Source organism: Protopterus annectens, chromosome 4.part1, assembly GCF_019279795.1.
Source record: "Protopterus annectens isolate FY-2018-M chromosome 4.part1, PAN1.0, whole genome shotgun sequence".
NCBI classification, from domain to species: domain Eukaryota; kingdom Metazoa; phylum Chordata; order Ceratodontiformes; family Protopteridae; genus Protopterus; species Protopterus annectens.
Genome location: NC_056734.1, coordinates 377,159,590 through 377,175,893, shown reverse-complemented (window position 1 = coordinate 377,175,893; position 16,304 = coordinate 377,159,590). Strand labels below are relative to the sequence as shown.

At 43.1% G+C, this 16,304-nt stretch overlaps 1 protein-coding gene across 1 annotated transcript in view; it reads left to right on the top strand.

Annotated features, from left to right (window-relative positions):
• EIF2B5 (eukaryotic translation initiation factor 2B subunit epsilon) overlaps window positions 1-16,304 on the top strand; it is a gene marked incomplete in the record, with an annotated part of 757,864 nt that overhangs the window by 607,142 nt on the left and 134,418 nt on the right. The window contains 1 exon segment of the mRNA XM_044070200.1: window positions 12,287-12,412. Coding sequence (XP_043926135.1) covers window positions 12,287-12,412 — 126 coding nt within the window.

The window sequence follows — 16,304 nt, the reverse complement described above, 5'->3', positions numbered from 1 at the left end:
ATCTTACTTGTACAAAGGTCTGTCTTTAAGAGAGGTTTAAGCGCTACCTTATCGTTGAGGCCAAGGGTCTAAGGGACATGAAACACAAGCATTTATGTAGTAATTTTAATAAAAGATGTTATGTGATCCTATCTCGTCTACATTCTGTACTGATGGGCTCGGAGCCGATCCCTCGGCTCCGACTCGGCACGCTTATGCTATAGAGCGAGGCCTCTTATTGGCTGAGCTATTTTTTATCCCAGGATGCACCACCACTAATCCCCCAGATCTCGTTTGCTGCTTACAAGCTTAGACGTGGTCTCAACTTGGCTGGGCTAAGTACTATTTATTTAGGCTTTTTCCTGTCAGAAATTTGCTTGCTTTGAACCCAAAAGCTGTTTTAACAGCTATTGTTGTCATACGAGTGTGTATTGAACAGTTCTGTTGAGAAATTCGTGTTTTTCGTCAGGGAAGGTTTCCCGTTTTAGTTAGAGGGGCCTTCCCCTGTTGCTTTTTGCTATTAGTGTTTCTTTCGTGGGTCAAGTACCCGTTTAAGTTAGAGGGTCTTGACTCTCTCTTTCTGTGTGGTTTGTTCAACTGTATTGTGTATAAAAAAAAAAAAAAAAAAAACAAAACTTTATTCTTTTTGTTGTTGTTCTTAAACTATTAAGTTTTGTTGTATTTCTCTTTAGACAGGTGTACTGTTTTCTAAATTAGTTATGTCCAAAGAGCATAGACCCTCCGGGTTTAAAAAGTGCACGAGGTGTGGTTATAAGATGTCCATAACGGACGACCACTCCTCGTGCGTCTATTGCTTAGGCGCCAAGCACCTACAAGAATCATGTAGCATGTGTCACGCCTTCTCATCAAAGGTCCTCCAGGAGAGGAAAAACAAATTAATCCTTAAGGGGTTAATTAAGCCATCCTTCGAGGAGGCTTTATCTTCCTCTCCTTCTCCTTCAAAAGAAGAAAGCGTCGGCTCCGACCAGTCAGTCGGAACCGACTGCCAAAAAACCTAGGCAGACTTCTCCATCGGCTCCACGGACTTCGGAGCCGAGGGCGGAACGGTCTGCCTTGGTGCCTCCAGTCTCGACCCCTCTGGTTTCGGAGCCGAGGACTGGGGCATCGAGAGGCGGGTCACCTTCATCGGCTCCACTGATATTGGAGCCGATGAGGGTTGCCGGCTCAGACTCTTCCCGGGCGAAGTCCTCGTTGGCACCGAGGGAAATTACCTTGAGATCTCCCTCGGAGCCGATAATTATAGAATCCATTCGGAGCCGGTCCCCTAGTCCTTTGGAGCCGATGGAGGAGAAATCTGTTCGGACCCGATCGGTATCGTCCAGATCATCCAAGATGTCTGATTCGGACATCGACAGGGTGCTCCTAAGACTCTTCCAGTCTCCAGTGTTCCAAAAGCTAGTTTCGGCTCTAGCCCATTCGGCTTCGGAGCCGATGGTCCACCTCCCTACTATGGTTCCTCCTCCAACAGCCTCGGCACTGTTGGAGCCGGTGCTGGTGGAACCGGTGGAGGTTTTAGGGTCAGGCCCTACCCTTACTCCAACTCCGGCTCTTGGGTCGGAGTTCGGTATGCGGACTTCTTCCGTCGGCCCCCTGGGGGATGCTTCGGGATTGATGTTTTCGGTCCCAAGTCTCCCTCTTGGTGCGTCGGCGGCGGGAGTGCGTCTACTGTCGTGGCCACGGAGGTGGGACCTCCCAGGATTCTGGTGGTCCCGCCTTCAGGGCTATGAGGAGTGCGTTAGCCAAATCATCTTTGGCTACCTCCACGGTCTCCCCAGCTCCTTCCCTGCATACCGAGACTGGATCTTTGGCAGTCCCCTGTCCTTAGACAGCGGAGCCCGGGCCTGAGGTTACCCCACTGGGGTTCCCCCCTCCTGGAGGTCCTTCTGAAGCTTCTTGGAAGAACCCCCAGGAAAAGATCGTGCAAGAGGAAGCACGTTGACTCCCCTGATGAGTCTCTTACATCAGACACTGATCTCGATGATGCAGAGGGGTCCCCTAAGTCGTCCTCGGATGATGTCTCCTTTGCAGACATCCTGGAAGCCCTTAAACAACGAGGCTGGCAGTCCAAACCCCTTCTGCTGATGAGTCGGTGTTCCTTAAGGCCTTGGGCTCAGCCCTCCGCCTCCTGGGTGTCTCCGCCCTTGGCGAGCTCTTGGATTTGATCTGTCGAAGGCGTGGAACACCAGACTCTGTGGAACCGGTGCCTGCTCGTCCGAATAAGTTCCTCGGCACCCCTGAAAAGAGTTTCTAACCAAAGGTGTGGCTGTAGATGCTTTGGTGGTGGCATCTGCTACCCAGCAAGATGTAGCAGAGGCTTGACGTCCGTCCATCCTCCTAATAAGGAGTCTAGGAGCATGGATCGATGCGGAAAGCGCACCCTAAGTTCAGCGCCCTTTACATTATCGTCCTTGTACTACCTTACGCACTTGACGAGATTTCAGTGGGATCTGATTATAGAGCTTTCCGATACCCTCTTGGGTAACCTGCCTGAGGAGCTGGCCCAGGCGGTTGGCTCTCAGCTGGCTACATTGTCGTCCATTTCAACTTCGTCCATGAGGCTCATTTCTTATGCGGCCGAAGGCGAGTAAGCGGCGGTACAGGCATTCCTCACGGAGACAAGCCTGGCTCCGCCTGTGTCATTCGGAGGCCTTTAAGTCTTCCTTTGCGGCCGCCTTTGATGGGTCCTCCTGTTTGGACCCAAGGTAAAGGACACACTGACCCGCTGCGAACAGGAGGGTAAGACTCTGACTGCCATAGGGGCACGATTTTCCACTCCCTTTCGGCCTTATCCCAAGGCTAAAAGAGGAGGGAAAATGTGGTTCCATAGATCTCAGAAGCCTTACCCCTCTCAGCAGGATGATCCCCTTCCAGAGGCAGGGGGGGGAAATTCTTCAGGAAGACGCCGTCCCAGAGGCGGCAGAGGCCCTCGCAACACTGGAGACCGCGAGTCCTTTCGTGGCTCTTCAGCTTTTCACAGTCCCTGAGGGATTGCCCGACTGTGCAGCTCGAGCCAGTCGGGGTCGTTCAAGCACCTGAAAGCCTGGGAAGGTATCACTCAGGACCGATGGGTGCTTGAATTATCACCGGAGGTTACACCATCCCTTTCTCTCACTCCCCACCTCAGTCCAAAAATCCCGGACCCGCCACCCAGTCAGCGGGATACTGCAGCCTCAGAAGTTTCAAAGCTGCTGCAAAAGGAGTCATCCAACCGGTCCCCGCAGACCAGATCGGATTAGGGACTTACTCAGGATTCTTTTGGTGCCAAAAGACCGGGACTTGAGGCCCATTTTGGACCTCAGCTTCCTAAACCGTTCAGTCAGAAAGTCCAAGTTCCGAATGGTCACCCTACAAACCATTCTCCCATTGCTGGAGAAAGGTGTTTGGATGTGCTCCATAGATCTCAAGGACGCTTATTACCATATCATGGCACATCAAGCATCCAGGAGACATCTGCGCTTCAGCCTAGGAGGCAGTCATTTTCAGTTCAGGCTGCCCTTTGGTCTCACCACAGCCCCCAGGGTGTTCACCAAGTGCTTGTCAGTCGTGACTGCTCACCTGAGAAGTCTAGGATTCCAGGTGTTTCCGTATCTCGACGACTGGCTCCTAACTGCCACCTCCAAGCATCTACTACTGCGGAGCCTACAAGTCACTATATCACTGGGCAATTCCCTTGGAATTACCTTCAATTGGCCAAAGTCTGTGTTGCTGCCATCTCAACGAATAAGATTCATAGGGGTAGAGATAGACTCAAACCAAATTCGGGTCTATCTACCTACAGACAGAATACAAACCATACAGACTCAAGTTCGAGCCTTACTTCCCAGGTCCAAAGCCCCAGCCAGAATGGTCCTGCAGCTATTGGGATCCATGTCCGCCACGGTTCTTCTAATCCTCTTGGCAAGGTTGCACATGAGAATTCTCCAGTGGCTCCTTTCAGCTCAGTGGTCCTTTCAGGAACTCCCTCTCAGTCACCTCATATGGATCACAGAAACATGCAAACGGGACCTTCGCTGGTGGCTAGTGCCCTCCAATTTGGATCAGGGACGACCCTTTGTTCTACCTCCTCCTGCGGCCACTTTGACCACGGACGCCTCCCAGATGGGGTGGGGGGGGGCATTCCCTGGGCAGGTCAGTCCAAGGCAAATGGCACCCAGAAGAGACCCTACTTCATATCAACATCCTAGAAATGAGGGCAGTGCTTCTGTCCCTCCAAGCCCTTCACGATTACCTCCCTCAGGGTGTAATTGCCGTTCACTCAGACAACATGTCAGTTGTCTGGTACCTGAACAAACAGGGAGGGACCGGATCCTATCCTCTTTGCAGAGAGGCCATGAGAGTCTGGGAATGGGCAGTCTCGACTCAGCTTTCTAGTGGCTACTCATATCCGGGCAAGTCCAATGTGATAGCCGACTGAGCAGAACCATCCTCTCTCCTCACGAATGGTCTCTGAACATGACAGTTGCGAGTCAGATTTTCAGCAGATGGGGAGTTCCGTGTTGCAACCTCTTCACTCCACTAAATGAAGTGCAAAAATTCTTCTCCTAACCCGGCTCCGGGGAAGAGCCCCATGGACGCACTAGCCCGTCCTTGGCCCACCGGCTTGCTTTATGCCTTCCCCCCAGTTCCTCTCCTTCCCAGGGTGATCCAAAAGGCATCTCTCTTGGGGAGCAAAATGATCTTAGTTGCTCCTTACTGGCCCCGTCAAGTATGGTTCCCTATCTTCGGAAATATGCTCTGGAAGGTCCATGGTTCCTGGATCAGATCCCAGACATTTTGGTTCATCAGTCGGGACTATTCCACCAGTCCCTGCACACCTTAAGATTGACGGCTTGGCTCCTCCTCTTCCGACTATAGTCAGGAGTCATAGATTGGATCCAGAAGTTGTACACATATTATCTTCGGCCCATAAGTCCGCTACAAAGAAACTGTATTCTAGCAAATGGAAAAGATTTGCTATTTGGGCTCAACTCCAGGGCCTGGATCCCATCACTATTCCCGTGGCAGAAGTACTAAAATTTTTGACTTCTCTTTTCAACCAAGGTTCTTCAGTCTCTACCATCAAGGTCCAATTGGCAGCTATTTCCAATTTTCACGAATCTATAAACCCACCTTTAATGAGCAACAGATTGTGCAAGACCTTCTTGAAAGGTGCTGCGCTTTTAAGACCTCCGATTTCTCATCTTGCTCCTCCATGGGATCTCGATGGTGTTACGCCTTAACTTCCTCCCCCTTCGAACCGGCAGCTACATGTGATCTAAAATTTCTTTCGTGGAAGACTGCTTTTCTGGTGGCAATTACTTCTGCCAGAAGAGTTTCAGAGCTTCAAGCTTTGTCTGTAAAACTCCCGTACTGGGTTTTCACAAAGACAGAGTATCTCTCAGGCCAAATCCTACCTTTGCCCCTAAAGTTTGTTCCAGTTTCTGCCTACAACAATCGTTAGAACTTCCAGTTTTTTTTCCAAAATATTCTAACAAAGCGGAATTCATATTCCACACATTAGATGTCCACAGGCAGTTGCGTTTTTATTTAGACAGGACCAAACAAACAAGGAAAACAGATCAGTTGTTTGTATCCTTTGCAGACAATAAATTGGGCAAAGCTGTTACAAAGGTCACTATTGCCAAATGGATCAGGGACTGTATTACTCAAGCTTATTCCTATTCTAACAAAGAGCTTACCACCTCTGTCAAAGCTCATTCTACAAGGGCTATGGCTACTTGATAGCATTTCATTCTAAGCTTGCCATTAGTGACATTTGTGCTGCGGCTACATGGTCTTCCCGCACACTTTAATTTCCCACTACAAATTGGATGTGGCATCTAGAGGACGAGCTTCATTTGGTTCCACAGTGCTCAGGAGTGTTTTCCAATGAGCCACCCAGGATTTAGGTGCTAGGGACGCTGTCCCATCAGTACAGAATGTAGGTGAGATAGGATCACATAACATCTTTTAGTTATGTACTTACCATAACTTTAGATGTTTGGGATCCATCTCGCCTACATTCCTAATAACCCACCCTCCTTCCCCCTTCCTTGGAGATCAGAGGATATCAGAAGGTCCGAATCCTGTTGTTTCATCTTGAAACATCTAACAATGTTATATAAACAAGTTGTGCATGTGTGCATGAATGCGGACAAACAAGATCTAGGGGATTAGTGGTGGTGCATTCTGGGATAAAAAAATAGCTCAGCCAATAAGAGGCCTCGCTCTATAGCATAAGCGTGCCGAGTCGGAGCCGAGGGATTGGCTCCGAGCCCATCAGTACAGAATGTAGGCGAGATGGATCCCAAACATCTAAAGTTATGGTAAGTACATAACTAAAAGTTATTTATACCGCCTCATTGCGTGATTCACTTATATGATTTTTTGGACTTAGATAGACTGTAGTCCCACCCACCCTGTAGCTCCCCACGTTGACCACTTCTTGGGACAGACTCCCAGCCTAGTTGCAACTGGTTCTTGACTTCTCTACCTTCCCTTAGAAATGTCTCAATTGGCATATGAGCAAGATAGTTGAAAACCTGGGTTTCCACTCTTAGATCCTGTCCTGGAGGAATGCTTACTATTGATGCATTCTGTAAGCATATAAATTCTGTTCTCTCTCTTTCTGTGAAATAGCCTTAAGCTTAATAGGATGAAATCATGACTAGGCATATTAGAACAGTCTCCTTTATGATCTCTTTGGTCCAGTATATGTTGCAGAGACCTAAGCAATCTTGTGCCTTTCCATCTGATAAGGAGTCTAAAGCTTTTGGACATATTTAACAAGAGGGTGCTTTCTGCTGTACTGTACCTTAATTCCCAGTAATATTTATCACACCTCTCAAGGTTCTTCTCCTCCCTCAGGGATCAGACATTGGAGGAAGGTGGCAGTTCTCCCTGAGTCTGATATCCAAGAGGATCTGGTAAGGATGAGACATAGTCTCTACAGTAGGGTTTCTTTAGTCCACTGCAGTTTTATGTCTGTTGCTACAATGGCTAGTGCTGTAGGCACAAGAATGTGCTTCTGACAGATAAATTATTTCAAGCTGTCTTTTGAAGATGCGCTCGGGCATCCTATTCTGTCGTCCCTTTTCCAATGTAAAGCTATTTGCTTGACTTTCCTAAGATTAGGGTTTGACTACTATGGAAAGGCTTTATGAAGCCAGACACCCAGACTCTTCTTCTAGGCCGCCCCAATTGTCTGTGAAGTGAAAATCCTTACATGAGATGTGGAGGGCTTCAAAGCTTCAGGCATATTCCCTTTCCTGACTGTGCCGGTCAGATTCCCACAAAAGGCATCTTTGTTAGTGTATCAGTCACAGTCCTGATTACTGTCTGGTACTGCCTATGGGGAGGCCAGTTCCCTGAGTTTGCCTCAGCTTGGAAGGCAAAGACAAAAGATATTAGGTTCTAGATGGATAGTCAGGTTGTAACACTGTTAAGTCCTCCTGCAGTAAGAGTTCACTCAAGGACCAGATTTTTCTCAGCAAAGCTCTTAAAAGAGCCCCAAACTGTACCTCATTGAGGGACCATAATATTTAATCTGCCTTCAGACAAAGGTAAAGGAGCTCCTCTCACCTTTTTCTAATTCTGAGTGGGAGAGGAGATTTCTACTCTATCTTGAACCCCAGTGACTTTAGGGAATTTATCTGCTGCATGAAGTTCTGGATAGTGAAACATTATGAAAGTTCCTTGCCTTCAGACACAGCTCATGAGTGGTGTTACTTGACATTGTGGATGCCTTTTTGTACATCATTGTCTGATCCACACAGGAGGTTATTTCAGTTTACTCTTGGTGGGTAGGGCTTTCAGTACAGTGTCATGCAGTTTGGTGTCTCCTCTCCACCAATGGTGTTTTTCAGGGTATTAGCCATGATGACAGAGACCTTGCAAGAGAAAGGACAGGAAAACAAGGCAAATGCCTCATACTTACCAAATGATATATAAAAATCAGTGTATACCAAGATTATATATACATGAAATAATATAAGGGGAAGGATCAGATGAGAAGGCAAGAAATGTGGAAAAGACATAAATATAGTTGCAAGTACAGAAAACTCCTGCAACAAACATTACAGTATTGAAGGAGCTGAGAAGCACTGGAAACATGAGCCACAAAACATTTTAGAGAATGATAAAGTTTATTTCATAAGAGATCACCCATTACCAACAGATCAAAAAATAGAAGTGAAAAAACAGATATAGTAGTCCATGAAAAGAAGACAAAAGTAGCATTAATCATTGAAATTGATACACACAGTGATTACAGTATCTTACCTACAGAGAGATACAAAGTCATAAAGTACCACAGTGGACCAAGTTGCTACTTCTGTAATTCACTGACATAGCCAGTGCCTTTGTAATCTGGGCCCTGACCTTCCCCGGAAGTGTCTTGTTATGGTGAAAGTAACAAAAAGCAATAGCCTGAGTCAGCCATTTAGAAATAGTCTGTTTTGACACTGATAAGAAAAAAGGGCAGTTGGTTAGAATTCTTGACACTTTTTGTCCTGCCAGTGTAGTGTCTGAGTTGCCTGTGGACATCTAGAGTGTGTAGAATATTTTCTTCCTAGCCTGGCTGAAACTAAACTGTGAAACCACTTAAGGCATCAAAGAAGGATTTATTCCGAAAGGTATACTATCTTTTGTGAAAGATGAGCCAGGGTTTCATCAGCATAAGGGCTCTTAACATAGGTTCATAGGTTCATAAATTAGTACTAAGCTAACTGCCCTTGCGAGCCATTTTAAGCCTAGCCAATTATCCCTTGTGAGACTCAAACCCTGCACTTTGTGTTTGTAAGGCAAACACCTTAACCATTAGGCCACCCTCCCAACCCTAATAATATATGGCACATGCTGTATTCATACCCAGAACCATCTGTATGGTAGTTCTACACTTACACTTGTTGCCACAAGAGGTTATACTGTTCTTGCAACAGTCAAAGCAGGAAGTAGCACTGTTTTCTAAGATAAGAACTTTAAGTCAGCCTCAAGAGCAGGTTCAAGAAGAAAAAGTGAAAGCTTCTCTTGCACAAAATTAAGATCCCAAGAAGGATCCACCTGCCTTCTAGATGGACAGATATGTAAAACCCTTTCAAAAACTCAAAAAGTGACTTGAAGCAGAGTAGAAAGGGGGGACAACAGTGATCTATTCCAACATGCACTGTTATGGTAAGTTTAATTATAGAACTGTACTTTCTTGGATCTGAAGGTTGTGGAGCTGAGGCCTGACCCCCTCCTATCTAGATCAGGCAGCTAGACTGTGGTGTTAAAAGCGCAGTGTATGTCTAGCAGCAGGAAAGTAGAACGAAGCATCACCTTAACAGTTTTTTACACAGAGTTTCAACTCCAGTCATTTCATGTCTTCACCAGTCAATACTGTTAGGTTAACAGTGATTGTGGGAACAGCTCATTTGCCTCCCAGGGTTTTAGAACTTGACATATTTTTTTTTCATCAAGCTATATAGCTAGTGCTTTTTTGAGAGACTTGGTAATGTAGAATTTTCCAGCTGTTGTCCACTTTATAGTGGGATATAACATGTGTGGGTACACACCATTTCAGTTGACCTACCTTGCAGATGGATGTCCCAATAAATCTGGCAAGTATATAATTTTATGTCCTTGGCTTTTTTCTTCTCTTTCAGATGCACTAGCTCATTCTAATGGCATGTAAGGGGGACATAGAGCTAGGCCCCCCCTTCTGAATTTTGCATGTGATATCACAGCATGCTGCAATGGAAAGAGGGCGTGCATACCCCAAGCACAGAAGCTAGAGAATGCTGGCATATAATACTAAAAGATGGCTGTCAGAAGAAGAAGCCATTAACTACTTCAGAATTCCCTCTGAAAGTTCAGCTAATAAAAGTATTCACATGTCTGTTGTTTCCCATTTCTGAATGAAAGACTGATTCATACTGTCTGTCTTGGGCAGAAGTGTATTTTTCAACACTGTGGTATTAGCTGAGCTGACTCTGAGCATCAGACTCCTGTTTCTGGTTTTGGACACCTCCAGTATTCAAATTGCAGCAGTCCATACTACTTCAATGGCAGGGATCCTATTCCTGATGTAGATTTTTTTTTTTAACGCATCCTAGGATTTATGGCAGCTTCTGTTCGAGCCATTCTCTCATGCCAGACTGAATATGAAAATTTCTCAGTGGTATTTTGAGGTTATTACAAATCTCACTGCTTAGGATGCCTGACAAACCTAATTAAGAGTCTGTGTCCCTGCTTCAGAAATAATTATAGTGAATGAAATGATACAACTTGTCACTGAGTTAGCCTGTCTTGCTTCCCTTGCTTGATTACTGCAGCAGCAGATGAAGACTACATCTGGAGTACCAAATGGCTTAAGGTTAGTGATCTCCAGAGGAAACTAAACTGCTTATTGGTAGGGAGAAATGAAACTGCTTATCTCCTTTGCTTCTGGAACAGATTATCCAATCAAGCACTGTCCATATAGTTGCAGTCTGATAAACCCCAAATATGTGTTATGTAATGGTTAAGGTTTCTTTTGAAATCCGGATGGGCCCCATTTGCGATCCTCAGAACAGTGAAACTGAGAGTGCTAAAAGGGGAATATAGTCTGATGGTGCTATGGCTTGCATTAGTTTAGAGTATTCCCCTTCCTCCAAGTAAAGTTATCTCAGACATAGTGTATATCTGTTGAAGTGTACTTTGTTTCATTGAATCTCATTTCACTGAATTTCATTTCACCCCGACGACCTCTTCGCTGAAAACTCACTTCACTGAACTGCAGTTTAATATATGTGGCACTCTACACAGTGCCATATATACTAAGCTGCATTTCACTGAACGACAGTTTAGTATATATGGCACTGTGTAGAGTACAGTAAGGTAAGTAAAAGTATGCCTTTTTACCCCACTGTAGTGCAATCCTGGAGTTAGTATATATAGTTGGGGTGGGGGGTGTAGCCCCCCAGTTAGTTTGAGTACATATTGTCTTCTGGAGACAGTCATTGGTGTTGCAGCTATGCAGGTCTATTGTTTAAAATGTATCGTTTTGAAGTTTTTGGTAAAATACAATATGAAACAAGCTAGATGGGGGGCGTAGCCCCCCCCCCCAACTATATATGCTAACTCCAGGATCCCCACTGCAGTGAGGAAAAGGGCATATACCTTTTACCTGCCTTACAGTACTCTACACAGTGTTATATAAACTACCTGCAGTTCAGTGAAATGAGTTTTCAGTAATTTGTATTTTCAGCGATGTGGTTGGGTTGAAATAAAATTCAGTGAAATGAGATTCAACAAACAAATTAGACCCATCTGTTGCAGAGCTGTGAGTGCACAATCCACCACAAGAAGGAATGCAGGAGGGGATTCACACCTGAAGAAATTATTTAATGGCATTACAGTGAGTTTCAAAGCTCAGTGAATTTCTTTACCAGTTGAACCTTGTTTTTTATAGTTGCAGAACTCTCAATTGTGAGTGCCGCACTTCCAGTAGGGACAGTGAGAGAGTGAGTCATTCCATTACGGCAGTGGCTACCACATACTTTTTCAAAAATGTATTGAATCAGGACGTATGCAAGAACCACTTCCTTAACCTCAGTACATTGTATAGCAAAATTATAATTAGAAGTGTACTAGTGCTATGTATAATTCAGCAGGGCATTTCTTTAGGATCTTCTTAGCTGATATGTTCCTTCCATATATCGCCTTTCCTTCTCTCTGTCTACTTATTAGTTATTTTACCATACTGCTATAAATATAGTAGTACAGTTAAGTGAGTCACCTACCATAACTTTAATCTGTGATATTTCTGTTGTAATACACAGCACAACCCCTCATTCCTTTGCCCCTGATAAAGTGCTGGTTTCATTGTAAGTTCTTTCTATGATGGCCTACTTCATATTTAGTTATTTACTTTTTATTTTGTGTACAGTAGATTACAGTTCAGCTGAAACGTATTTTAATTTAAAAATAGTCCACAATAATTTTTCTTCTCCATGGAGGGAAATGGAATGAGTATTGGAGTTCACCTCTTTTGTACCAAGTACAGATGAATTACTTGATTTGTGTTGGGTATGAAGTTAACTGTTAACACTTTTGCTGCAAAACATCACTTTCAAGACAAACAGGCTGGGTCATTGTTAGCTCACAGAGTATTTCTTGTTGCAGAGAGAATCTGTGTAGCTGAAAGGAATTAATATTGTTTAGTATTCCTTTAGGAAGTAGAGTTAATGCTGTACTAAGCATTTCTAAATAATGGCATGTCATCTTTCATATAAGAAAGCAGTTTAGTTCCATTTATCACACAAGCATGTTGTTATTTTCTCTGCAGCTAATAAAGAAGTGGACACCAGTGTTCAAGAACTATGTGAAGAAGGCATCAGATCATTTAGATTCTCTCTCGGCCATTGAAGAGTTCTTCATTGAGCACGAACATCTTTTAGCTGCCTTGGTTAAGGTGAGTTCTGTCTTGCCTTGGGTTCCTTATGGATTAGTGTAGCAGGCTGGCATTTTTACTGTTTGAGATTTGTCAGATGGTAATGTCACAAGCATACACTGTAACATGAGTAGCAAGAGTTTTATTTCTGAAAACTAATTTGTAAAACATTACATCTGAAAATTGTCTGTCTGAGAATAAATAGTTACAGCTGCCCATAGTGGATATATTTTCGTATTACTTGGTTGGAATAGATCCCAGAATTTTTTTTCGGAAGAAGCGATAAACATTACTGAGCAATCTAATTGTGTAATCAAGTCTGATTAATACTTGGTTATGCACTGTATAAATATACATAGCTGTCAGCTGCATATTAAATAGACGATCCATATAACATTTGAACAAAGTATGCAGAGTTTGAACTCTCTCATCCCCTTCTGCCTGGGAGAATCCCCATTTGTATTTCATTTTTTCCTGGTGAGATAAAAGCTCCATTGTTCATTCTTAATTTGTCATACATAGCATTCATGGCTGAAGATCCCAGTGTACAGCCTGATTCATCAGAATTTCTAGAAATTTCAAACACCAGGATAAGAGTATTTAGAGCTAGGTATTTCACTTCTTGATGTGCTTCTGCCTATCAAGTTGGACTGAAACCAACAGGTGGCCATGAACCTCGCACGCTGTAACATGTCAGTAAGTAACAACTAAAACTGTCACGTAAAGGACAATACATTTACATCACATTGTGGCATACAGCAATTGTACCACACTATGCACAGCAGTATATGCACAGTGTGGAAGGGGACATCTGGTAATTTATACCCGTTAAAGATATTATGGTATGTGTAGCAGAGTGGGTGCTGCTGTAAATAAAATACCAGTTTTGCACAGCTCTATGGGGCATTAGTGGTCCTAGATGTCAGTGTATATGCATCAGGAGATAACTTACTGTACTTCTGGTCTGGGCCAGGCTGTGACTTGCTGGAACGTAATGGTTCTACCATAGTCGCCAGTATTTCCAAGAAATGCACAAGGGTGTTGCTTCTTTGATGTGTACATGACTCTCAGAAAGTAATGAGTAATATGTGGTATGGTAAGTGGCTAGCCTAGTGGTTGGGTATATTTTCAGCATACATGTTGTTTTAGGCAACCCATTTCACATGTGGTATTTGGCCAGCCAAAATTGTGAACCCTCTATGGCATTCAGTGATTTGTATTCAGTGTGGAGGTTTTGTGCTACTAGGAAGGTGACCACACATCATGACTCAAGGTATTCCCTCTCCCAAGGGAATAATTTGCAGTTGAATATCAAGGTTGCCTATCATCTGTGTTCTCTTGAAAGAAATGGAGAGAAGCATGAACACACTTAGCTTCTGACTAACTCTTAGACAAAAGCTGTATGACATCACTGTAAACCATGCAGGATTCGTAACTGCATGGAAAATCCCTCTTGTCTCATGTTTTGGAATGTAATAAAAGACACTTTTGGTATTCATCTCGTGTACATTTGAATATCTAATCCAGTTATTAACTACAACACCGGTGTTAATTTTTAGTTAACCTCCTTGTTTTCAACAGGCTATATTCTAATTATGCTTTGTAAATCACTGAATAATTTATTTAGATTAAAAGGTTATACTTTGGTAACCTTCTTGTAGTAAATCACATGGAGTTTCAACTTGCAACACCCCACCCTTGATACAAGAAGTCTGTTGATATGGGTGTCATGAAAAAACTTCTTGTATCACTTATGTGGTTGCACTTTGTCTTTGAGATGTTTATGGATGCATACCAGTCTACTCTACCAAGATTTAATTGAAAAGTTATTAAAACTAGCATGAGCTATTTACACACATTTTGCATGTCACCCTGAGCAGTAGACTAATTAAGAACATTTGCAGCCTGTGGCAAATTAGAATTTTTGTTTCTAATCATAAGTAGCACAGTGAAAGCTCAAGGTATGTGTCTTAACCAGAAGGTAATTCTGGATTGCCAGGAGGTAATGTGTGACTCAATGAACTAGGCATATTATGCATACACATTACAGTGGTAAATTTGACAAGGCCTGCCTTAGTATTTACCACAGCACATTTTTTTGAACAACTTATTAAGCAGTCAAACCCTTAGATCCTAGATTGCCCTTACTGCCACTGGGCAAATTCATATTATCCACTACTAGACTCCAAAGCAGGAGCAGTATTGTTTTTTTTTTCTCTATTGTTGACCAGCTGCCAGAGAAATATTTACTCATTTTACAAGTAGCATTCTGTGCGGAGTCTGCATGTCCTCCCTGTGGTTGCGTGGGTTTCCTCCGGGTGCTCCGGTTTCCTCCCACATCCCAAAGACATGCAGTAGATGGATTGGTCACTCTAAATTGGCCCTAGGTGTGTGTGTGTGCGCCTTCTGAGGAAGGTTGGGCACTGGGCTAGCAACTCGACACCGTAAAACTCCACTGCCAATTATGACCTGACAGATGATCCGCTGTGGCGACCCCTAACCGGGAAAAGCCGAAAGAAGAAGACTATCATTAATTCAGTGTGAACTGAACTTTATTAAATTGTAATTGAGCACAGCACATATATGCACTCTTAAATTGTGGCTATACTAAATTAAAATGCAAATTTTCAGGGGAACCTACCCCTTACAGTAACTACATAGATTTAGCAGATTGGCAAATTGTCTTTCTGGGACACCCAATATGATTAACTGTTTAAGCAGTGTCTTTGTGTACTCAAAGAAGATAATGCATCTAAAGCAAACTATTTTTGCTTTCACTTATTGAATTGACAACATAATGGCACTTCTGTGCTTACCAGACTCTGTTTTCATTTGATCGGTGCCTTTTGCTACCACAGAACCCCAGAACACAAAGTAAAATGACATTTTATTTAGGCAGATCAGGTTTTATTATGGCAGATATTGTTTCCACCTGCACAAATAAACATTGATCATTTTGCATTCAGTGCCTAGCTCTTGTTTAATTTTAAGTTATGTTTTGGTGTGGCTGTAGAGGGATGTACATTTTACAAAGTGGCTTTAAAAGCAACTTATAGTGAGATGAGAAACATTATGTAAGTACAGCCATTTCTTAAAGCAGTAATATTTGACTTATATAACTGGCACCACCTAATCAGAGCTGATGTGTTATTTTATGACTTAATTTCTGTATTAGATATCTGTAATAGCTGTTAAATTATTTTTAGAGTGCACTTTAATTCTGTTAAAGTACACATCGAGTAGTGCTATTGATCTGATTGAAACATGTTTCATTAATTTTATATCAGTATTTTCTTCTGCCAGGTATTTTCATTATTATTATTATTATTATTATTATTATTAATTTGTTAACCATGTAGGTGGGATGATCAAGGTGTACCCTAGGCAAAAGCAAATTAACAATGAACACAATGAATAGTATGCATTAATTCTTGTAAGATAGGGCATACACAGTTTACAGATTTTAAGTTAGGATATCAACAAGGGCAGTGTAGAGTGAACACAACTTACGTGATACACTTCAGCAACACTGAGGTTCCAGTGCTTCACACTCCTATTATAAGAAATTAATGAAACTGCCCTGCTAAAAGAAGGATTACTGACACAAGTATAAGAAACTACTTATAGTTTGAAATAGATTGTAGCAAAGCCCTCATCTCTGTATATAACCCTAAAAGTAAGAACTGAGACAAGTAGAATAAGAGAAGAGAGACTCTTAATCACCGTATGGACACAGGCTGAATTTGGAAGGAAAGTTAGGTAGATAGTGAAGGTGTTTGGAGTGAATATAAATTGTTAGTTATTTGAGGATATGGAGGATAGGGAGGAGATTCAGAGTAATTGCATTGGGAGCAAAATACATGTAAAAGAGTAATAATTTGACTGCACCAGTATTTACAGTCTTAAGTTTGTT